This window comes from Peromyscus californicus, unplaced genomic scaffold (genome assembly GCF_007827085.1).
Source record: "Peromyscus californicus insignis strain IS unplaced genomic scaffold, ASM782708v3 Scaffold_12__1_contigs__length_115047231, whole genome shotgun sequence".
NCBI classification, from domain to species: domain Eukaryota; kingdom Metazoa; phylum Chordata; class Mammalia; order Rodentia; family Cricetidae; genus Peromyscus; species Peromyscus californicus.
The window spans coordinates 9,139,631-9,164,066 of NW_026294413.1; the positions used below are offsets into that span (position 1 = coordinate 9,139,631).

Below are 24,436 nucleotides of genomic sequence, written 5' to 3' on the forward strand. Positions count from 1 at the left end.
TCTTTATTTTCTCCCCATTTATGTTTATTATATTAAAGCTATATTTTTTGTAAAGGAAGTACTTGACTGTAAATATTGTATTCATTATAGTCTCAGTGGATATTTTTAATAATATACCAACGTTACAAAACTTACTGTGGGAGCTGGAAGAAGCCTTGAGTGTGTGAATGTTTGAGTGGGTGTTTGTTGTTGATGAGCTTCAGACCCATGGGGAAAAGGCAAACATCACTCCTGGGGATGGCCCAGAAGAATGACAAAGCCTCCCTCTTGTCCACATGTGGAATGTTGACAGTGTGTGCAGAAAATATCCACCATATCTCTTCCCTCTAAGACCGGAAAGCTGTTTTCTTACTGAGATTAGTAAATCTCACCTTGATTCAGCTCTATAGTATGACGCTTTCCTCCTCAGTTCAGCAGTACGCAAGAACCTCACGTCTGTGTCCAGCTGTAGTGAGTAAACATGGTTTTGCTCATTTACAGAAATTTGCTGAGAAGACAGCAAATGAAATATTGTAGCTGGAGAATTTTTCTCCAGCTCCCACCGCCAAGTCCTGCCAGTCCCGGAGCCCACTTACAAAATAAACACACAGACTCTTACGTTATTTAAACTGCTTGACCAATAGCTCAGGCCTGTCATTGTCTAGCTCTTCCTCTTATATTTAGCCCATTTCTATTAATCTTTACTTTGCCACGTGGCTCGTGGCTTACCGGTACTTTACATCTTCCTTGTCCCCCTCTCCTTCCTCCTTTCTCAATTCTCCTGTCTGTTAGTCCCGCCTATACTCCTTGTCTGGCTATTGGCCAATCAGGGTTTATTTACATATAGCGATATCCACAGCAAAATAGTTTCAGAAGAAAAAAACTATGGATAATTCATATCCTGAAAATTACTATAGTAGATAAATAAAGGGAAGTCTCTTGCAGAGAGATGTTTGTTTACTATTGCACACAAGTGACTGTGTGAAATTCTGAATGTTCAACATGTTAGTTTTTAACTGAAAAATACTATGCATTAATATCCACCATTGGAAATCTATGGAATATAGTTTCATATCATTTACTTTCACAAGTTAAATGAACATGAAAATTCTGTTTTTCAAAGTATCATCTGAGTGTGATAATGAACATGATTAACAGTCATTCTATATTAAGTTTGGAAGTGTTATAAAGTAAGAAAATGAGTTCTAGGCCAGCATGAACTACATAGCCCAGGCTGGCCTTGTTCTCCAAGCAATGCCCCTACTTAGTCTTCTGAGTGCCCGGATTATAGGCATGAGCCCCAAGCCCAGCTTTCATGATTTTTTTTTTTTTGTCAAAACAATGGTAGTAGGTTCTTCCTGAGTAGCTATGACCTAAACAGCCATATGATTTACAGTACCAGAAGTGAATTCACTCCTGTGGAAGGAGACTCAAATCCAGTCAGAGAGTTATTGGTTACCCACATAGTAGTTATGTTACACCATATTGGTAAGGACTTTTGTCTTCCAGTGGCCTGCAGAGAACTTAGCAACACTGTGAAGGATACGCAGCAAGGAGATAGCTTGAAGCTCAGGCCCAGTTTGAGTTCTTTGTGCCTTTCAACAGAAGAATGAAGCATCTTTAGCAATGTTTCTACACATCTAGCTCTGAGAGACAACCATAAAGAATAACAAGGGCCAGAACTGTTTGGGGGCCTAGTGGGAGCTATAATTTAAAGCAGATAATGTAATGATTTGATTTAATAATTTAATCTAACTATATATTTTAATATATGTAATATCCTGGGGATATTTTAGTAAAATATATATATATACACATACACATATATATGTATATATGTATATATATATGTATGTATGTATATATATATATATATAATGATACACTTTATTTTATTTTAACTAGTATAACTGCTTCAGGTCCTAAGAACTGGCTTGTTTCCAAATCTCATGGTGTAATAAGACCGGAATGGGAATGAATACTGAGCTTTCCCCATCAAGAAGGCACAATGGGAAGAAAGTGCCGTGGATACTGATCGCTCTGCATGCTGTGAATGCATTGCTCTGATTGTTGATAAATAAAACGCCGATTGGTCAGAAGCCAGGCAGGAAGTATGGTATAAGTGGGACAAGCAGAGGAGAGAATGCTGGGAAGTGGAAGGCTGTCAGGAGACACTGACAGCTGCCGCCGCCATGAGAGGTAAGATGTAAAGTACCAGTAAGCCACAAGCCATGTGGCAACTTATAGATGAATAGAGATAGGTTAATTTAAGATATAAGAACTAGATAACAAGAAGCCTGCCAGAGTCACACAGTTTATAAGTGATATAAGTCTCTGTGTGTTTACTTGGGTCTGCACAGCTGCAGGAGCCAGGTGGTAACAGGAAATCTTCAGCTACAAGAAAGAGAGGAAAGGGCACCAAACTCATGGCATACAACAGTGATTGAATGCACCATATTAATTTTAAGTGGAGAACTGCAGGCAAGTCAGAGGAAGGAAAAGCCACTAGCGGCTTCAGTTTGAGATACAGCCAGGAGAAGAACAGGTGTCAGGCAGAGGACTCACCCCTGAGTAAAAGACTCTCCCTCAAATCTTGCTTGGATGCAAAGGTTCTCTGAGCATCTTGAGAGCCTAGAGAGCTGTGAACCCATGCTGCTGTGAAAGGGTCTCCATGCTGCCACAGGTCTTCATGCCATTCTTTCTAACCAGTTATCAACTGAAAAATGATGCTTGACTCTAAAAAGAATTAAATAAACTGCCTTGTGACATTTCCAAGAAACATCTGAGAAGAGAAAGTCACCTCCATGAGAGTGTTGGTTCTCTGAGAGGTGTCTCTCAGAAGAGTTTCTGGGAAGAGCTGTTGTTATGCTTTTCTGCACCCCAAGTATAGGAGAGGCCAAGCGCGATCTCCCTTGCATCAATTTCAGTTAAATAGACTTCAATTGGATGCTCCATAGGATGAGACACGTATCCTAGCCTTAGTGAAGAGAGAGGATTGGCTTCAATATGGCAATCTAGAGAGGGAGAAATAAGCAATTTAGTTGTTTTGGTTGCAGATTAGAGGTAAGTTGCTATAGCAACAGGTTCAACATACTTTCCCTTTGCTGTGCTGTGGTTTGCAGGACTGCCTCCCATCAGTGAGATTTGGGTACCACAAAAGACAGCACATTCAGGCAAATTACTTTGTATCTTGCCTACTAGGATGCTTAGAGGGGTGATGAAGCCTGAGAAGGCAAAGCTAATGGCGGTCTTCTATCCTATAGGAGGTCAGAGTTGGAAAAGCATAAAAATAAGGGAAAATGCTTTCCCCAAGTCAAAGAAGCTCCATGGGAGGTCCTTGAACTAATGTAGTCTGGTGAGGCCACAGTATCCTGTCTTTTATTGTTTTTGTTTGTTTGTCTCTGTGTGTGTATAAGTGTTTGTCTGCATGTAAGTATGTAAAACATATGTGTGTCTGCACTGAGACGAGATGGGGGTGTCAGAGCCTCTGAAGTTGGAGTTACAGACTGTTGTGAGCCACCATGCAGTGCTGGAAACTGAATCCAGGTTCTCTTCAAGAGCAGCAAGTTCTCTCTGAGCCATCATTTGCCAACCCCACAAGTTCCTCTTCAGGGAATAGCTCACCTGCAAGCATCTGCCGGCACAGCCACATTTTAATAAGGTAGGTAAGCACATTAGGTGTCCCCCTTCCTCCTTCCTCCCTCTCCATGTTATTCTCTCTCCCCCCTCTCTGTCCTTACTTCCTCCCTGTATCCCTCCCTTCTCCCCATCTCACTAATTCTAGAACAGTGGTTACTAAGATGAAAAATAATACATATGGATAATTCAAGGAAAGAAGGAAAAGGTGAGCAAAAACTAGTCTAAGCATTCAAATTCGAATCTGCTTTCCATTGGTCTGTACTGAAGGTTTTTTACAATCCAGGAGTGAGTAGAAAATGAACAGCACTCTGGCAGTTTTCAGTCAAGAACAGGAAATAACCTTCTTCCACAGACCATATTTTAAAGGAATGGTAGGAGAGTCTATTCTATTGTATTAAATTGAGTCTCTTTTCTATTATGTTCCATGCATCTTGTTTGTTGAAAATAACATGGGTTTTTCAATTGCCCCTAGAGTCCACCCAGTAACAACAGAAGGAAAGAGGAGAATAAAATGAATACACACGGATAAACCTTATCTTGAAAAAAAAAACTTAGAAACTAAACATAAATGAGGAAATGAATTACTAATGTAAATTGTCTGACCAACAGAGAAACAGAAGTAGAGAAGGAAATTGGTTAAATTTTAGCTAGAAATGCCATACGCTGTATATAAACAAGGTGGTCTTATAACATCATAATTACTGGAGACAAATTGCCCAAATAACATTTAAGAATATAGTAACCTAATACTCCTAGAACATTAAAAGAACATGTTAACCTCGGTTCCCTCATGGAGCACTTAAATTTTTACTCATTTAATGGGCAAAAATTAGAACTTCGATTTTAATGGCCTATAAGCCACAAAAAATGAATTCATGTGCTATGTGTGTATGTTAGAAAATTTTAAGATTTATCAATTATAATGAACAAGGTTTAAGATTAAATCCATGGTATCAATTCCACTTGTCTATCACTTCAATACATTAGGAGTTAGAGAAATAGATCTGCAAGCTGCTTTTCCTATGACTTCCCAGAAGTAAAACAACAACAAAAAATTAATTGTGTTTTGATTTCTTACTGATTTAATAGATAAACAAGAAGCTAATAATATTCATTTTCAACAAGTTGAAACACTGGAAAATATTAAAACAGATAAAATATCTGAAAAGTTTTATAAAATAGTAGTGATTATTTCTAGTATCCTCAGTGTGGTTTGTTAGACCCACAAAAGAAGCAGGCCTCTTGCTAGATTTTATTGGGGGAGGGTATATTTATTTACTTTCATTTCTATCAATGCTTATGTACATAGCTATGAGTGTTCACATGGGTTTAGGTATACGTGTAAGTGTGTTTGCAATATGTGTGGAGGTGTGGAGGTCCAAGAATGATGTCAAGAGTCTTCTGCTTCTCCACCTGTTGAAGCAGGGTCTCTGGCTTACGTGAGGCTTGCTAGTTCTACCGGCCCAGCCAGCCAGCTAGTGCTGAGATCTCTCTCTTACCTCTGTTGTTCCAGAGCTGGAGTGAAGGGCAGGCCCTTGTGCCCACTTGGCTTTTACTGGGTTCTGGGAGTCTGCACCCCCTTCTTTATACTTGCACTGAAATGCTTTATACACTCAGCCATTTCCAGTTTCATGGTATTTTTCTGCACAAGTTCAAGTATGACCGAAAGCCTTGGCTTTATCAATGCTGGAATAGTTGTGACCCAATGCTACTGAGAATATAGCCCAACTCCCAAAAGGCCTGTGCCCATAAATGGAATCTTCCTGTAAGTGGAATCTTCTCTTCCCTCAAAAATATTATGAGAAGCCTCATCATTTGTGTTAAAAAGTAACATATTTCCCTTTTTTTCTCTCAGATTATATTGTCTTAATGTTTTCATTTAAATACTTAAATAATTAATGAGTCAGCAATGTAATTATTATAAATTTTGAAAAAAAATTAAAGTAAACCTTTTATTTATCTTTTACCTAAAGCCTTTTACTGTTTCTGAGTAATTTGGTTTAATTACATTAAAAAGCAAATTTGCTCCATTCACAAGCTCTACAACTCAAAGGATGCTTATTAAAATACCCTATTAGGAAACTTCCCCACTAGTTTATATAAATATCATAACTACACATGAAATGCAGAAGTTTATATAAGTTCATGTATATAGTAGGATTGTCACACATATATTTCAATATTTAAATATAAACAAAAATTTTAAATCTTTGTAATTATTATTTTAGTAAAATTATTATGCGCTAATTATACTCAAAGGGAGGAAGAGGAGGGGGAGTTAAAGTTCAGAGAGAGTTAGTAGTAGGGGCCTTAGAGGAATTCATGGTTGGATTTGGGAGTGTTGGGTGGCTGCATTTGATCTATATACATTGTATTCACGTATGAAAGTACAAAAGAATAGAAATTAACTAGATTTGAACCACCACAACATTTGGCTTTGTAAATTAACCAACCATATTTTTGTCTTATTCCCTTGATATATGATGGAGGTCTGTTTTTACAGAGGCCTCATAAAGACTAGAGATGGTAGGATGTGCTGTTCCAATAAGATTCTTGTCACAAATGCAAGGACATTCAAACTTCAACACAACACACTATCTTTGAATATCTACCACGTGCTAAGACTTTTACTACAGACATAATATATTTACTGACATTCCAAACTGAAAGGTCCTAAAACTAAGTCTTCTTTAAGAAATAACAGAATTTTGAGTACAGGAATTGTAGCACCTTAGGGAAAGTAAAACCTAGCATATTTATATCACTACTATTGGACTTGCTGGAGACAGTAACTGATTCAAAATACTAAATGTAAATTATTTGTACTCTAAGTGATTTTTGAAGTCAAGTAATAATGTTATGTAGGTAAATCAGCATGCAGGCCTTGGTTCTTCTAAAAACTCAACAGTTACTTTTTCAAGTTAGCAAAGCAGTGGCAATCCTTGAAATAGACCTGGAGACAACATAAAGAGATGGTGAACAAAGGCAGAAAACCATGAAAAAATGAAAGAAACAAAATATTGCCTGTTTTAAACACCAGGAACCTTGAGAGCCAGCTGTATTGTGGTTGAAGTTTATCTCTACACTAATGTTCAGAAATCCACCAAACATCAAACTGGATCCAGACAAAGGATCTCATGGCAGAAACATCTGTCTGAGCACCTAGTTCATTTCTTAATGTACTACATAGCTATCAGGATATTTGAGTCCCCACATCCTCAATAAAACACTGACATTTTTAGTTTTTAAATACTGAAAGGTGCATGATAAACCAATATAAAACCCATTTTCAATTTTTAAAGTATGTATGTTTAAATATGTAAACTTGTGGGAAGCAAAGTTACCCCCAAAACAACCTGGAGAAATTGATTATTGGGTTGAATGTTTGTCATACAAGTTCACTGACTTGAAATAGCATAGTTTTTAAACTACAAAGAATACATTATTAGCTGTTGTTCACATACAAAGTGTGTTTAACACTTGGAATACCTGTGTTATTGAGAATAGGACGGGGTGTTTTTCTCTTCTCACAGCTATATTTATAATATTTTCTTTTCTTACTCAGTATCCTGGAATACAGTGTCTTCCCCATTTGTCAGCACAGTTGTTTCCTTTTCTGGCCAAGTAGCTGAGAAACTAGCTGGAAAGTTTACATGAATTTATACAGACTCCAAAATCACTGAAATTGCTGAATTCATGTTATGATCCCAAGGTTCTTCATAGATGACTCAAGGCTTTGGGGTTGTCGATTAGGTTCTGCATATTTACATATCAGTGTTTCTATAACCCAGAGATTCATGTATGCCTACGCACCTCTCGGTATCCTACTGGTACAGTAGCTTGGCTAATTTTCCTTCTAGCTGTCCGCTTAGGAAGGCCAGTGCATATGGATTACATAGATTCGATACCAGACTGTTGGATTTCCTCTTGTTTCAGCCAATGGGGAAGTCCAGGTTGTACATGAAGGACAGGAGCAGCTCAACAGTCCCGCCTTCGCTTTCTTCGCTCCCTTCTTGTGGCACTACCTTGGACTGGTGGGAGCTTGACTCCTCTCTGAGATGCACATCCATGGAAAACTACTCCATCTCTTACTCTCCTCCTCCATGTACGCATTCGGGGGACTACTACTTGCTCTGGGTACCCTTTGTACCTTACACAGCATTTACACTCTAACAGTCGTTCTGCAAACGAAGCCTTTTGAACTCCATCACTTTCCTGTGAGAGCCCTTATACAATAGTTTCAATGTTGATCTTCCTAAAATTAAACTCATTTATCTCTCCCCAATATTTCCCCCTTTTCACTTTCTAAGTGATGTTAATAACATAGTAATAATTTCTAGCCAATGTAACAGAGTTTCACAATAAATCCAATAAGATTAATAGTTTACATAGAATACTTATTTAAGAAATCTCTTTCTTATATATTATTTCTTCTAATTTCACAAATACCTATGCTCTTCATCACTACTTCTGTAGTACACAAGAGATCTGCCTTCCAGGACGATGCCCAGAGTCACCCTGAATGCTACCTTTTCATTGGTACATTTGGTCTCATCCATATACATGTAACTTCCTTTACTTATATACTCAACCGCTAATTTATTTTCATTCTATTTCTATTGTGCTTCCTATAGTGTCTCTTTATTTTCTGTCTCCCATTATTTCTACCCACATGACTGTTAAAAACCTATATAGATTTCCCATCATACAATTCCAATGTTCCTCTCCCATGCCTGTGTAGCAGCAGTAAAAAAAATATTTTAAAAAAAAATTCACAAGGTTTTCATGTTATTTCCAAGGTCCAAACCCTGCAAGGACTTCTACTCATGGGTTAATAATTATCAGTCTATGATCTATCTATTCTCACTATTTACATTTTCACTACTTTCAGACAAATTAAACTACCTGGCTTCACCTATTCATTTTACTTATATTGCTTGCTGTACTGGAGAAAAAAAAATCTCCCTTTCTTAAAAACTGACAGAAAACTCCAATTGAAAAGGCCCAGTGAAATTTCACTATAGGTTTCCTCAGGCAGGACGAAATTGCTGGATTCTCTGACGCCCCAGGGCATTTCCAGACCCTCCCATTCCTCTGATCACATCTCACTTTTAAGAAATGCTAGTTATCTGGGGAAATAGCTTCTGTCTTTCTTGTATGTTAGAACCTGAAGCTAAATGGTATTTAGTAAATACTAAATCTTGATTGACTGAAAGAATTAGGCTGCAAAAACTAAAAGGAGGTATTGTTTTAGAAATGTCAACTGAATGATTTATTAATTTTTTTATATTTTAAAATCACTGATTTTGTCCTGAACATTGCCAAATCCTGTTTGCAATTCTTTTTTTTACAAATATTCAAGATTGTTAGCATCCTTTTAGTGTTAGCAGTAAAAATAAAATCTAGAATTCTTTTTACAGAATGATAATTGTTCCCTAGGCAATGATGGAACTGCAGATTTCTTCATGTGTATGTTACTTTACTGGATTATTGGTACCTAAAAAGCAGAGCCCTCATCTAGCAGTCTCGTCAGATGTAATTAAGTTAAAAGATGAAAAACATGACCAAGTATTTTGTCTCCTTGTTTACTCATGCTATGTAAACCATTTTCAGTACCTGTTACATTTGGAAAATGTCATTATAACAATTGAAGGAGCATTATTCTTAGATGTTTGTATTTATTACTTTCAATGATAGTTGAATTACCTATAGTTTATTAAACATAAGCTTATTAGAAATATCCACATCATACTTTATCTAAACATACACTTCTTATCCCTGCAAATTAATACTAACATAACCTTCAATTGCAGAAGTAAAGGACTGGATATATACCTAGAAGTAATATAGTTGCCAAGCATGTGCAAGGTCTTGCTTGAGTTTCCGCCTATGCTAGGAAACAATGACAAAAGTACTTATCCCCAAGTTTCATAAAAATGCGTATCACAGAGTCTGGCTGTGGTGCTAAAGCTTTCCCAGACAGAGTGCAACCTCAGCTCATAGTTGGTTCATATTTCAAGTTTCTTCTGTTTCATTTTTTCTTAGCTAATGTATTTCTAGATAAGATATAACATTAAAGAATATAACCACATTAGATGTAATATTTTACTTTTGATTGCATAAACTCAGTTTGAGATAATTACATTAGAGGGTGGGATGCTGTCTTTACTTCAGACTACATTTACCTTTGCTCTGCTTTATTGACTAGTACTGTGCTATAGACAAGAGCCAGCTTCCTTTGGCTCATAAATGCTTTAGAAATGAGTTGTGATAAGTATGCCTACTTAGAGCTCTGAATGGTCACTTAAGAGCCAGTAGTTAAATGTATTTTTGTTAATTATATTTTCTATGTTGTAAGGTTTATTGCAAAATCATAGGGCTATGTAAATTCTAACTCAATTCTCAAAATAACTCAGAAATAACATAATATACAGGAAAATATGAAAAGAAATAACAGTCCATCCATTTTCACAAATGTCACATTAACAAAGCTATTTACTAAGGAAAACACAAAACTTCTTAACAACAAAAATAAAGTTTTATAAAGTAAGAAATAAAGATAGACCATATGTGTATGTACTTAAATGTATGTGTGTATGTATGAAGATGTCCTCCATCTTACTATCGGATAAGGTCCTAATACTTGTCTTAAGCAGAAAGTAATGTAGTTGGAAATGTATCTAACACACATTATCTATGCCAAAGTTTAGCCCAGACTATCTTAAAATCCTCAGTAGATTGTATGGTATCAGTCATGTCCCCTTCTGATTGACTCTGTGCTGTGAAGCCATGGCTCAGTGTGACTGTCCAATATCATCAGAGACAAACTGTACTTTACTACCTGAGAAAAAGATCAACATTCAAATCAATATTTCTAAAGGATGTGTATGATTTCCATAGCGTTGCAAAGTGAAGATCTTAAGTTAGGGTTGACATTGCAAGTCCAGAGATGGTGGGGGATCTTTGGAACCTGCCATACGATGCTGGTGGGGAATATAAACAAGTAACAGAAATTCCTTTTTCTATATCTGTTGTTGGATCCTAGTGGCTCCCTCGGGGAAGGGGGTGAGAAGACAGGACATCAATGGCACAGACACTGGGAGTCAGTTGAAGGCAAATAACGTACTCATTTATTCAATAGCAGTGAAGGCCTTACATACCCTCCTCCCACCACCCACTTTACATGGTCATCACTCATTGGCTGGGCACAATCAGGAACTCTGCCATTGATCAGGAACTCTGACATTAATCAGGATTTCTGACAGCAACAAGAAACTTTGACAGCCCCTGTTGCTAGGCCTTCATGCAGATCTAGATTGACTCATAAAGAAGTGCATTATGTGCATGCCTTGGCAACTGGTCTGAGCTAATTTCCTCAATCCTATGGGCCTGTCCTACTACATATAGCCAACTGATCACAAAACTAATTTTAAACTATGTGAAAATTAAACCCACTTAAAATTAGAATTCTATTTTATTTCACCCAGGGGTTCAATATGCTTCAGATGGAGGGAGGGCCTGGAGGTACATGTAGTCAAGTTGCAGACTCCCTCTGTTGTTGTTTTATCATTCTGGAATTAAACTGAGAGATCTATGCATAGAAAGCAAACACTCCACAGCTGAGCTATGGACTCAGTTCTCTATGTGCATTCTTTTCAGTTGTTTGTTTGCTTTTAGGAAGATGTCCCAGGCTAGCCTCAAACTCCTTGGTTCAAACAGTCCTCCTGTCTCAAGCCCCCTAGTCTGAAACTACAAGCATATGATATCATCATGCTTGACTCCAATGTTCATTCTTACACATGAACCAACTAAAGATACTTTTCACAATAATTTTATTCTGAATTTTTCTCTACATTTTTTTGTTCTGTTGGTTGATTTTGTAGGGCCAGGGATCAAATCCAGTGTTTCTCACATAGATAAATGTTCTGCAACTGAGCCTCATCCAAGCTTTACTTTGCTTTCTTTTATGATTATGAATCAAACTGGAATGACAAAGACCATCATACATACTGTACAGTTATAGGGCAACTTTCCTGCATGTGATACAAAGACTATGTGTGAATGAAAACTGTCCATGAAGGTTTTGCTCTATGTGTCTTAGGAGTTTCATAAAAATCTATCTTTACTCGTCCCATATCACTGTCACATTACTTAAATGGAAACATTGTCATTAAAAATCATTCATATACTAGTTACTTGCATTATTTTCTTCTAATTACTTTAAAAGGAGAAGTTTGTAGACTAAGCTCAGGGACACCAGTCCATTCCAATGGTCACATAAGGAGGAAATTGGCATGAACGACTCTAAAGTATAGCATTTCTCCATGTCAATTCCATGGTGCAAACAAAGGATGGTCCATAAAAATTTACTTTATTGACAACCTCCATGAATCCCAGGAGCTTCCCGGACATATGCAGTGGTCAATGGGCCAGGGAGGGCTACAGCTGTAGGTATTCACGTGTAACCTTTGAGCATTGCATCCCCCATAACAATTAATTTCAATATAAGATCATAGAATGTTTAGAGGGAAAAATTGCCCAGTTGATTATTTTAAGCTGATAATGATAAAGTGTTTTCTTGCTTTAACAGTCCAAAGAAGAAAGCTGTAATCTACCAAAAGATGAAACAAACAAATAACAAAATAAATCTTTTAGTACAAAGAATCTTTACTAAAATTCTAACTGTCAAGAGGACGTCATGGCAACCTCTGATGAAATGCCAGCTGGCCAATCAAATGTGGATTTATTTTTATTTTAGGTTCAGAATTGAACTTTTTCAGAGAATAGTATTGAATTTTTATTGTAGAAATGAGTTTCAACCAGAAAGCCTCACCAATCAGCTAGAGATTATTTCAAGGAGGCGAAGGCACTTCACAGTTGATAAGGCTGAGCTATTGAGGGCAGAGAGAGCATATACCACCTGTGTCAAAAAACGAAGTCCTATAAAATATTATAGGTCTTCTTTTCCAATTTTAACTCTTTTATTAATTCACATTGACAGATGTGCCAATTCATGAATTATTATGCTCAATGAGAAATAAACAGAAGGCGTTCATGTTTCCTACATTTCTTCAGGCCCCAAAGATGTAACTAAAACAGGAAATACTCCACCATAGCAGACTTAAGTTCCATTAACAAGAGACAGAATTCAAATGGTATAAACAATTACTAAATTTTAAAATATTGTAGATTCCACTATGGCTTAAGAAATAAAATTTCTAAGTCCCACGGGAACATCTCAAAAGTTGTAAGGAGAAAGGAAACCTTCCTTATTGCAATCTGTAAGTTCAATGGGAGGGAGGAAAATCTTAGTGTACTGTGCCTAATACCTTCATTACATGTTCTTAAGTCTCCTGGTAGAAGTTTAAAAGAAATATTATCCGAGTTATCAGTAGCACTTCTTGAATATTACTGAATGCAAGAAATATTTGATGAAATGGAGAAAATGATTTCCCAAGTCAGTTTTACCAGAAGGGATTGATACTTTAATACTGGAAGGAGATCAACATATAAAGAAATAAAAATCTTTGGTAATTTCCAGTACTTCTGTCTATGGTTAAAATAATGTAATCAGTGCCACAGAAATTTGGGTAATAAATGTGGAGTGGAGAGATACAGATGGGAGAGATCTCAGAACTACCTGCAGGACACCCACATACTCCTCGAGCACTGCTATACTTTTCCAGAGCCTGCTACCAAAGCACTCTAGGATAAAGGAAGCAAATCTGCAGAGGCACCAATGATCTGATCATACTTCTAAATATATGAAGAAAGTTTATGTAGCCCAAAATAATAAGAAGAGCTGATTTTATAAGATTAAGTCAGAAAGCTCTGCAGAAACATATTATAAGCCTTCTCATAAATCTTGCTAATTGATTCAGGGTTTATTCTGATTTTAAAACACAGTCATTTGTGCATCTAACGTAGCAAAGCAACCAAAGCTGATATGTTTTCTTTAAAAGAACATATTCAAACTCTTACTGTAGCCCAAATGACAAATGATGGCCGCCGCGTGAGCTGTGATGTGGAATGGGCTTCAGGGCCAGCATGCTAACTGCAGTGGTGCTTTGATGATGATTCATGCAGCTTGAGACTCAGCCCAAGAGGGAAGGGATTATGAAAGACCTCCAGTTCTATTCAAGGACCCCAACTCATCTTCTCTGTTGTAGAGTGCTATGTCTCGAGGCATATTTAACTTTGTAACTATCATTGTCTGGAACTATTGGTTCATTGTGCATGTCTGTCTCCCTGCATCAGAGTACAGGGGCATGAGTTTGGAATTTGCCTGTCATTTTCACCATTATATCTATAGTATACAACACTTCTTGGCACATAACAGGAACCCTTTAAACAAACAAGAGATAATAAATTAAGAAATACAGTTTCTAACCAGTGAAAAATATTTCACATCTGGGGATCCCTAGACCAACTGATACCTTTATTATAAGTCTTTTAGATAAATTATGTAATTATTTTTTACCTCTTGAGTTTTGCTCTCTCTGTTCAATTACTCTGACTCCCTTTAAAAGCCCTAAATAGAGCTCCATTTAGATATGAATCTTTGAATTCGATAAATTATAGATCAAACTATTTTAAAAAATTCAATAGTATGTCAACTATTTACTTAGCACAGTAAGCGCTTGAAGCATCTACAGATGTTGATGTCAGTGGAATAAGGTCTTAGAACTCACCACTCATGAACATAAAAGAGAAAATAATTATAGGTTTTAGTTTCCTAAATATTTCAGTATGTTTTAATACTCTGAATCACAAAATGAAAAATGTATACAGATTTCTATGTGTTTACATATAAAATTATATGAAATAATAGTGATTAAATTATTAATATAACAGTCATATTACTAATAGCTGTGTCCAGTGTCATACTTATTATCTCATCCTTTGAACATTAAACAGTCATCATGGAAGACTATCAAAGGTATATTTATTGCTACATATAAGTTAAACTAAGCGCCGGGTGGTGGTGGCGCACGCCTTTAATCCCAGCACTCCGGGAGGCAGAGGCCGGCGGATCTCTGTGAGTTCAAGGCCAGCCTGGGCTACCAAGTGAGTTCCAGGAAAGGCGCAAAGCTACACAGAGAAACCCTGTCTCGAAAAACCAAAAAAATAAAAAATAAATAAGTTAAACTAAGTTTTCCTAGTAGAAGAGAAGCAATATAATTGTCTATACTGATGTGATTCACTGGGAAAGACTATCAGTGGTGACTCATCACTCAGTCCTTAGCACTGTAAAGAATTTCATGTGGCATTAGAATGAGTAATTTCCCCTAGACATGATGACTCATGTGAGAGGATTCTGATCAATTACAAAACAACAGCAACCCAGCATTTGTGGGAGTTCACTAAAGACTACTTACTATGTTGAAAGAACCTCTTTGTTAACACCCCCTCTGCTTCCATCTGCTTGCTAATTGGAATATGCATAGAATGCTACCAAACAGGAATTCCTCCACTTAACTTGTATCATGAGGCAACATTAGCCATACATTAATAGGGCAGAACAGAAATTTGGGGAGCAAAATATCATAACTATGCGATGTCATAACTGGTTACATTCCACTTCATTATGTGTGAGATCATTTCAAACATTTTTACCTTTCTGTAACTCATCACTGAAGACTAATAAATTTAATCTTAATTGTTTTTTGAAAGTGAAGAAACGTCCACCATGAGAAACTCCAACATATCTCTAATGCCATGAGTTCTGATGATGAAAGGAAATGCTAGCTCTCAACTCTCTAGTTATTAACTTCTTCTTTTCTTTATGGCTATTTAATCATACATTAATGTGGGATAGAACTGTAGGTTTTCTTGGCTTATTGAAAAATAAACATGATTATATAGAGACTTAAAGTCCATAAGCATTTAACACTTTTCACAATTGTAACACAAAGGTTGATATGCAGAATTAAATTTTTCTTAAATTGCTACTGATTTAGTTGCTAAATGATTAGATGCATTTCTGGTTAAATTTTAAAATATTTAAATAATTAATTTATATATTTATAAAGGTGATCTCATTAATTGTTTGATATTCCTATTTCCTTTTAAGTCTATATAAAATAAAATGCAGTCAAAAATCAGAAAGTCTAAATCTACATATAACTAATATCTATAAAGTAGTATATCTATTTGTATATTATGTATATGTTGTATTCTTTGTTTCAAGAATAATTAATATACTCAAATCCAAGAGGCAAAGCTAAAGTCATGAATTACTATTTATTGAGTTCTGTGATGCAAAGTCCAGCATGTATAATGACTTGACCTCTGTCAGAACAGATACTTATAACACAATGGAATGGAATAACCTAGTATGAATTGTGTGGGTGATTCTCTAAAAATAAGAATAAGAGAATATACGAGAGGTAGAATGAATTTGGTTGTCATCAGACAAAAACTAAATTCATCTATGTCTTGAATGGAGAGGATTCATCAAGATGGCATGGGCTGCAGGTGTGAATGAATGGAAAATTGAGCCAAAAGGCATACTTGAATATAGGTGAGGAAGGAAAAACACCATAGGACACAAGACAGAACACCCCTCTACAGTATTTCCCCAATAGAAAACCTTAGCCTAACACTGACAGTGAAGTCTCTGATGACTTCATGACTGGAGTTGGGAATTTGTAGGTGTTTTGCATTTTAGTGTGGTGCCTACAGAGGCAGGAAGAAGGCACTAGATCCCCAGGATCTGTAGTTACAGATAGTTGTGAGCTGTCCAATTAGAACTCAGGTCCTCTGCAAGAGTTGTATGTGTTCTTAACCACTGAGCAACTTCCCCAGCTCCTTAGCAGGGGAATTTTAAGGGCCCTCTCATTGTATACTATCTCCTTTTTGTATTCTCAAATACAGACCTTCAATGCCACCCATAAGCAGGACTTTCTGATGCTTTCATATGGGACTGCAATTTAATGATGCTATGCCACATTATAAAAATATTTGTCTATGACAAAGAACTATGGAGGTGAGAGAGAATGAGCTTTAGACTTGGAAAGCCATTTTTTGTTTAAACTGTGTCCTGCTTTGCATCCTATGCTGGCCTGAAAATACCCATTTTCCTGCCTCATGGCTCAGGTGCTATGATTCCCTCCACATATCTCTATACACAGAAGGCATTACCATACTTTAAGAATTTAATTATTTTAACTTGTGCTTTAAATCTGATGCCAATTTTGAACAGATTTACTTTATTTTTGTATGTGTTGCATAAACATTCCTTTTTTTAAAGACAGGGAAAATGACCTGCCATATGCTACTTCAAAGCCAGGCAGACTTTGCTTTTATTAGTTTGTTACATTCTTTCTAAGGGGGACCTGGAAAATTCTGAAAATCCAATTACAACAGTCAGCCAAAAGCAGTTTTTAGATTAGTGGGTTTTACATATCCCAGCTATGGTCATTTTGTATAGACAGTGGCATGTTGTAGCTGTTTCTCTTTACCAAAATTAGCAATACTGAATTGGAATAAGCAATGGCAGTGTGGGTCACAGACACTCCTTCTGATGAGCCTTCCCACAGAATAGTCTGGGCCTTTGAGTGATTACCCTATGTCCAAATGCCTCTAAACATGCACCCCTTCTATATACCTAAGGTAAGAGAAGATTATGACACGGTGTAAATATCACTGTCCTCTTGAGACCTCTATACACCACCTTCAGTGACAGCTGTCAGCTGCAGTCGTCATTATAAGTTGTCATTAGTGGTAGCTTATTCAAACCAATCTTCATTTATTTGAAGACTAATATTAAAATGGACATATGGCAGTTACTCATGTAATAGACAAACTCTGCCTAAAACCATAACTACACATTTAAAAACATAATCAAACACACAAAGAACTATCTAAGGGGGTTGTAGAGAAAGAAAGGTGCTTAAATTGTTGTCTTAATTACTCACTCAATATTTGGTTAAACACATATCACTAAACTACTATAATGTGTTTATCCAGCTAAACCACAGTTTATGATTACCACTTACTAGAATTAAAAGCAGTACATATTCCTTCAAATGAATGCAGAGATATTTACTACACCTTGATTTTTGTTACTGTATATTTGTAACCTAGTTATTGATCTCTGTTGTAAAGTATGCAGTTACATAAAGTACAATTTTGTTAACTAAACCATATTTATCATGTATGACAGCTACCAAGAGATTCACTCTACTGAAACTAAGGGAGATGGATGGATAATGTTTCCACTACATAAAGTTTGTACATCTGTATTTAATTCCGGTACTTAGAAAATATTTTGTTCATCTACACTGAGATGTTGACAGAACAGAACTAATTAAATAACATAGGTTTGAACTTCTTGCTTTACTCTGCACTCTCTACTTATCCTCCTTTCTACAGCCTGATGCTGCCTGGAAAACTCAAAAGTGTTGCATTCTCGTTATGATCACACTTCTTAAAATGTCTTTCTAGTTGCCTATTATGTACTAAGACTTTGCCTCACCATGCTCTCCACGTTAATCTACAGGAAATGAAATGTAGCAATTGATTAACATCAGACAACAGATAAAAATGTTCTATGTCATCTTTGACTTTTGCTTCTATGAACCAAGCCAGGTATTTCACAAAAGAAACATCACAGAAGAAATTTAAAAACAATTCTGCCGTGTGGTTTGAGATTCTCAACAGATATTCCACCTGGTTACTCAGTGCCCTTTGCATGTTTCTCTGTAATATCACTTTAAAACAAATATGTATTTATCAAGATTTAACCATCTCCTGAAACACTTATCAACTTTATAAACTACACTGTCACCATTCTCCAGTATATAGAAGACTGGATCAGGCATCCCCACCATTCTCCAGTATATAGAACACTGGATCAGGCATCCCCACCATTCTCCAGTATGTAGAAGACTGGATCAGGCATCCCCACCATTCTCCAGTATATAGAAGACTGGATCAGGCCTCCCCACCATTCTCCAGTATATAGAAGACTGGATCAGGCATCCCCACCATTCTCCAGTATGTAGAAGACTGGATCAGGCATCCCCACCATTCTCCAATATATAGAACACTGGATCAGGCATCCCCACCATTCTCCAGTATATAGAAGACTGGATCAGGCATCCCCACCATTCTCCAGTATGTAGAAGACTGGATCAGGCATCCCCACCATTCTCCAATATATAGAAGACTGGATCAGGCATCCCCACCATTCTCCAGTATATAGAAGACTGGATCAGGCATCCCCACCATTCTCCAGTATATAGAAGACTAGATCAGGCATCCCCACCATTCTCCAGTATATAGAAGACTGGATCAGGCATCCCCACCATTCTCCAGTATATAGAAGACTGGATCAGGCATCCCCACCATTCTCCAATATATAGAACACTGGATCAGGCATCCGCAACCGCTTTCATCAACATAGTTTACCTAACTGAAGTGCCGCCTCATCACACAGGGCACAGACACTATCTTATATAAACTACATGTTAAGATCTCCCTCTGGTGTATAGCTTAATCGTGTGAAAGTTTATAGTGACATATTTATATAATCTTCTATAAGTATTCCTTAAGTAGGAAGAGTATTGTAACCACTGTTGCAGATAAGAAAACTGAGTCTCAGCACATTAAACAATTTAATCAATTTGCTTATTAAAGCTTATTGAAAGAATGGAAAGCAGCCTGTTCGATTCCAGAGGCCTCAGCTTTAGCTCCCATGCTCAGTGCTTGCTGTCAGATTTCCTTTGAGAGTCTCAACTTCCACATATGGTTTTATGGCTAATTACCAAGACTGTAAACCTGGTTTTCAGCAGGTCATCTCAACTCTGCAGGTTCTTGTAGTTGGTTGTTGTGTAGCAATCTCCTCTGAGATAAACCCTCCTTTTAAGGGGAGCTTGGTAAGACACAGTGTGCTGCACATGGAGGTGAAACGTCCTATCCTTCTGTGAATCTTATTAATCTCAGAAAGTAAAAACTCAAGAGCTTCAGGAAGTCCTTTACACTGAGCAAATGCAGGAGTCTCCTTTCTCTCCAAGTGAATATAAATAAGCTGCAAAAACTCCTGATGTGCTCAGAGTAGCCAACCTGGCTGAAAGAGAAAGAGTCCAGCTGGGCTTCCTAGCAGATTTTCAGCCTACTAGAACCACCCTAAAAGGACACTCTCCAACATGTTGAACTGCCTGTAGGTTGAGCAGTACAATTCAGGCTTCCAAATTTCATGAGCCATCATCACTCATGGTGAGGTCTCCTTTTGGTGATGCAGCTGTCATTTCTGCCCTTGTAAGCAGCACCTCTCCCATATTCCTAGAAGTAACCCCAATAAAAACCATTGGTAAGACTGGTGGTATCTGTAGTTTGTTCCTTATCTATAGTAATAGATGTCTGTTCACATCTCCCTAGGAATGCTGGCACATAATACCAGTCTACAAGAGCCTTCATTTTTAAAGTGGGGTATAGTGGTGCATACTTTAATCCCTGTACTTGGGAGACAGAGGGAGGCAGATCTCAGTGAGTTTTAATGCCAGCTTGGTCTAGATAATGAGTTCCAGGATAGCTAGAGCTACATAGAGAGACCTTGTCTTAGAAAAGAAGAAGATGAGCAGGAAGAGGGGGAGGAGGAGGAGTAGAGGGAAAAGGAGGGGGAGGACAAGGAGGAGGAGGAAGAAGAAGAAGAAGAAGAAGAAGAAGAAGAAGAAGAAGAAGAAGAAGAAGAAGAAGAAGAAGAAGATGAAGAAGAAGAAGAAGAAGAAGAAGAAGAAGAAGAAGAAGAAGAAGAAGAAGAAGAAGAAGAAGAAGAAGAAGAAGAAGAAGAAGGGAGAAGGAAGAAGGAAAAGCAGCTACAACCAGTCAGGGCAAAGTTCTTTACATTATTTTTCAAGCTCCAGAACTTCATTTTATGGTTCATCAATCAATAAAGGCAGCCTACCATGTCCTCTCATTGATTTCTCTTGTGTCTGTATCACACCTTCTAGGCTTGAGATCTTCATATAACCTGTCAGAAGGTAATGCACATACCAAATTCAGGCAATAAACATCAGATGGCAAGCTTATAAATGCTGCTTCTTTGTTATCCCTATTTGATGAGTAACTATAGCATTTTGCAAAACTAAGAAATATCAACAAAAATGGCAAATATTTACTATACATACTGTAATTACATGTAGGAAGGTGAAACAAAAGTGTTTTTTTTTTTTTTTTTTGCCTAATAACAGTAGTATATTTTCCACACTAAATCATCTCCTAGCTTAAATGACATAGATCTTAAGTAATTTTGAATTGCTTCTCATGGACTAATTATATTATAATATCTGCATATATTATAAGCAGTATGTGCTTCATAGATTATAATACATTAAATATTAATTAAGTATTGTATGTATTGTTGTAGTTCCTAGATTCTTCAAGTAATTTATTTCAAGACTCCCTTCCCACTTCCTTGACGCTATGAAAATCTGTAGATGTTCATGTTTCTTATATAAAACCCTATAATGTTTGCATAAAAGCTATATATATAGACTCCCATATACTTTAAAAAACTTTACTTATAATACTCACCACAGTGTGAATGTTTTAATATAAAGTTTATTCTGTACTGGTTAGGGAAAATGATAAGAAACATATGAACATGTTAAACATAGAAAAAATTTCTTCAAATGTTATCATTCTCTGCTTGTTTGTACCCATAAATACAAAACTATTAAACATAAATATATGACTACAAAGCTAGCACTAAAGAAGAATTGTATGTTAGCATCAACAAATACAGAGTGTGGAAACATATGCTTGACTGGCAGGTCATATACAACTGAGTGCTCAGACTTAAACAAGACATTTAACTGATCTAAGTCTTAATTCCCTCCTGTTACCCATAGCCCTGTCTCTTTTTAATAGGTTCTCTGGGGGAAATTTGAAGCAAACATACATATATGAATATAAAAATATGTATACAGACCAGTGTCTGGGTAACTGCAAAGTATTTGACATTTAGATATCTATAGCAACTTTTGTAGTGGTCTTCATTTTATTTCCCTTAGAATTATTGGATTATAAAGAATGTCTTATAAAGAATGCCATATTAACTCAAAGGACACAGTCTAGATTTTATACTATAATTAATTATATTTTATCACAGGATGCCATGTATACTCTATGTACACTGTTGGTCTTTAACAATGCCACGTTAAATTTATGAAACAGGTGATCCAGCATAATAGAAAATGGTAAAGAAATACTCATATCATATCAGAATCACCAAGTATATATTTTTTCCACAAACATCTTGACATTTCTGACTGGGAAATGAAGTGATTAGAACTAGTGTGCCAAATCTCTTAAATCCAAGATAAAATAAAAAAAAAATCTTTGTTGAAAACGATTGCTAAAAAGTTGAAAAACAGTACATGGTGTCTACTCATAATAACAGAAAATAAATTAACTTTTAAAAGGCATGTTTTTCATTGCCAGAGACCACAGTTCAAAATAAACTCTATATTGTTTTGAGGTTCACAATTAAATGTGAAGTTATGAGCACCTGTTTTTAGTGTATGAGGAGCTAACTCTCAATTCAACATGACTTAGCAGTTTTTCCAAAAAGTGCTAAGAAATGAGGATAAATAGCAACTCTAACTTTCTCCAAGTTTCCGCTAGATCCATAATAGCAAATGACAAATATTGAGAGTACTGTTAATAGGCTTGTCAACCAGTGTCCTATCATTGCACAGAAGCTACACACAGGGCACAGAAAAGACATGCTCTGCAGCTTCCCTCTCCATCACTGGCCCCCACTGTTGAAGTAGACCCTACCTACTGACTAAGAACAATGACTATAACCATGCTGTAGACACTACAGAGGACAAAATAGTTCAGTACATGTGAGCAATACACCAACGGTGATCTAAAGCAAAGCGTTTATATTAAAATGAGCAATGCCTCAAACCTAGATTTGTCACACTGTTATTTTAGATGAGACAGGAAAATCTGCAGCACAAAACCACTGTGTCAATTCAAATGGAAAATATTTTTTCTAATACTTATCTCTGGGCTTTCAGCATCAGTAGGTGACCCTGGGTGACAGTCTGACTTCATGACTAGTTTTCTCTACTTTTACTATGAATGATAACTACTTCTTAAATTTGTACTAGGAAAATAATTGATATATTACAAAGTCCATTGTTTTAATTGGGATATTTTAAAACATACATTATGTTAAATAAAAAAAAGATAACAAGCGTACTTGGCACAAGTATTAAAACAAAATATTCTGACTCCATTTCATATTCCAAGACATTCATCCGACATTATAAATAATGCCCTGGTCCATGAATCCTAACTCCAAGAGCGTCTCCTATGGGGATTATCTCTGTCAGTGGGGGTTCAGAGTCAGGTTTAATTTCTTCTTCCTGTGCTCACATTATCTCCTCTTCAGTTACTGTCATCTTTTCCTTGCCTCACCCAAATTTGGGGGTTCAAAAGCGAAGTCCTGAGTTATCAATTCTTTGCTAGCCATAGTCTTTTCTCAACTACACAAATCTTCTCTGGAAACTTTTAAAACCACTTAAAAACTTACAATTTATGTCTGTAACCAAGAACTGCTAATTCCATACTTTTGCACCTTAATATCAACTCCATTATAATTGCAAAAAGCCATCTCTTTCAAAACATCTCTATAAAATATCTTAATATGTTCTCATCCCAATCATTTTCTCTATCAGGTCTCTTCATACTTCAAAAAATGGCATTTTTGTTAAATACAGAAATCACAGAGTCAACCTTGATTCTTCATTCTTTTACCTGGTATATACTTCCTATCAAACTTAAGGACATCAAAATTTAAAATGTATCTCACATCTATTCATTTCTCCTTAATTCTTCTGAAAACAATCCAAATCATGTTTATCTCTTCCATCCCCTATTACACTAGGCTCCAAATTGCCTGGCTGTTTTTAATGCTGGCATTTGCTTATTCTGCTATGAAACAGTAGCTTTCTAAGCCACATATACTGTGCTGGGATGACTTCCCCTTTCAAAGGTGAGTGCATGACAGGCCTGGAATCTCATGTCTGTAATCGTATTCCTTGGTAGGGTAAGACGAGGACCTCAAGTTCAAGGCCACAGTAGACCACAGAGTGAATGCAAATCCATCCTGGAAAACTGGTAAGGTCTTATTCCAAAATGCAGAGAAAAAGAGGGCTGATGACAGACCTCAGTGTTAGAGAGCTGCCTAGTGTGTGTGTGGCCACAGGTTCAGTCTTCGGCACCCCAAAGGCAAGTTCACAGAGATTTCAGAGAAATGGGTTATTTTAGCAATGTCTCTATCTTCAAAATGATTCAACATGGAAAGATAAAATTTTAAAATGCTGCTTTGGGGCAAAAAGGAACAGAGAGATGGAAGCTGTGGACAACGCCTGTGAGAACTAAGTCTTTAGAACAACAGTGAAGGTAAGATTATTTATAATGAGAGTCAAATTAAGTATCAAAGACATAGGCTTGTGGACTGGGGAAAAATTAACTTTTAGCATAAATGCATCAAAAAATGTGTGTTTGGATCAGAATTATCAAGGAAAACCTGGACTGAAGACAAGATGAATAATGCTCAGAGTATTTTGAAGTGAAATAGCTGACTGTCACTTTGGAATATTACTGAATATATCACACATAGTAATTCAATTAAGCAGATCAGGTTCTAAAGCTTAAAATTTTCTTTCCTGCAACTCTTGCATATAAAGTCACTGAGTTACCAAGAGTTCAGAGAAAGACCATAGGTTTTAATAGAGTGGATAGTGTTGAAGCTGCTACGTAGCATAACGAGCTGTAGTCTATGTTTTTCTCCATTGTA

The 24,436-nt window shown here is 36.6% G+C and overlaps 1 protein-coding gene across 4 annotated transcripts in view; it reads right to left on the minus strand.

Moving 5' to 3' along the window:
* Gpc5 (glypican 5) overlaps positions 1-24,436 on the minus strand; it is a 1,304,512-nt gene that overhangs the window by 540,963 nt on the left and 739,113 nt on the right. Inside the window, exon 8 of one of the 4 annotated variants that reach the window (XM_052732496.1) lies at positions 20,481-20,593. The exons of the other annotated variants lie outside the window; for them this stretch is intronic. Within the exon in view, the coding sequence (XP_052588456.1) occupies positions 20,496-20,593 (98 nt within the window). The 3' untranslated portion in view covers positions 20,481-20,495. Of the gene's footprint in view, positions 1-20,480; positions 20,594-24,436 lie in introns of those variants that run through there. 4 annotated transcript variants of the gene reach the window in all.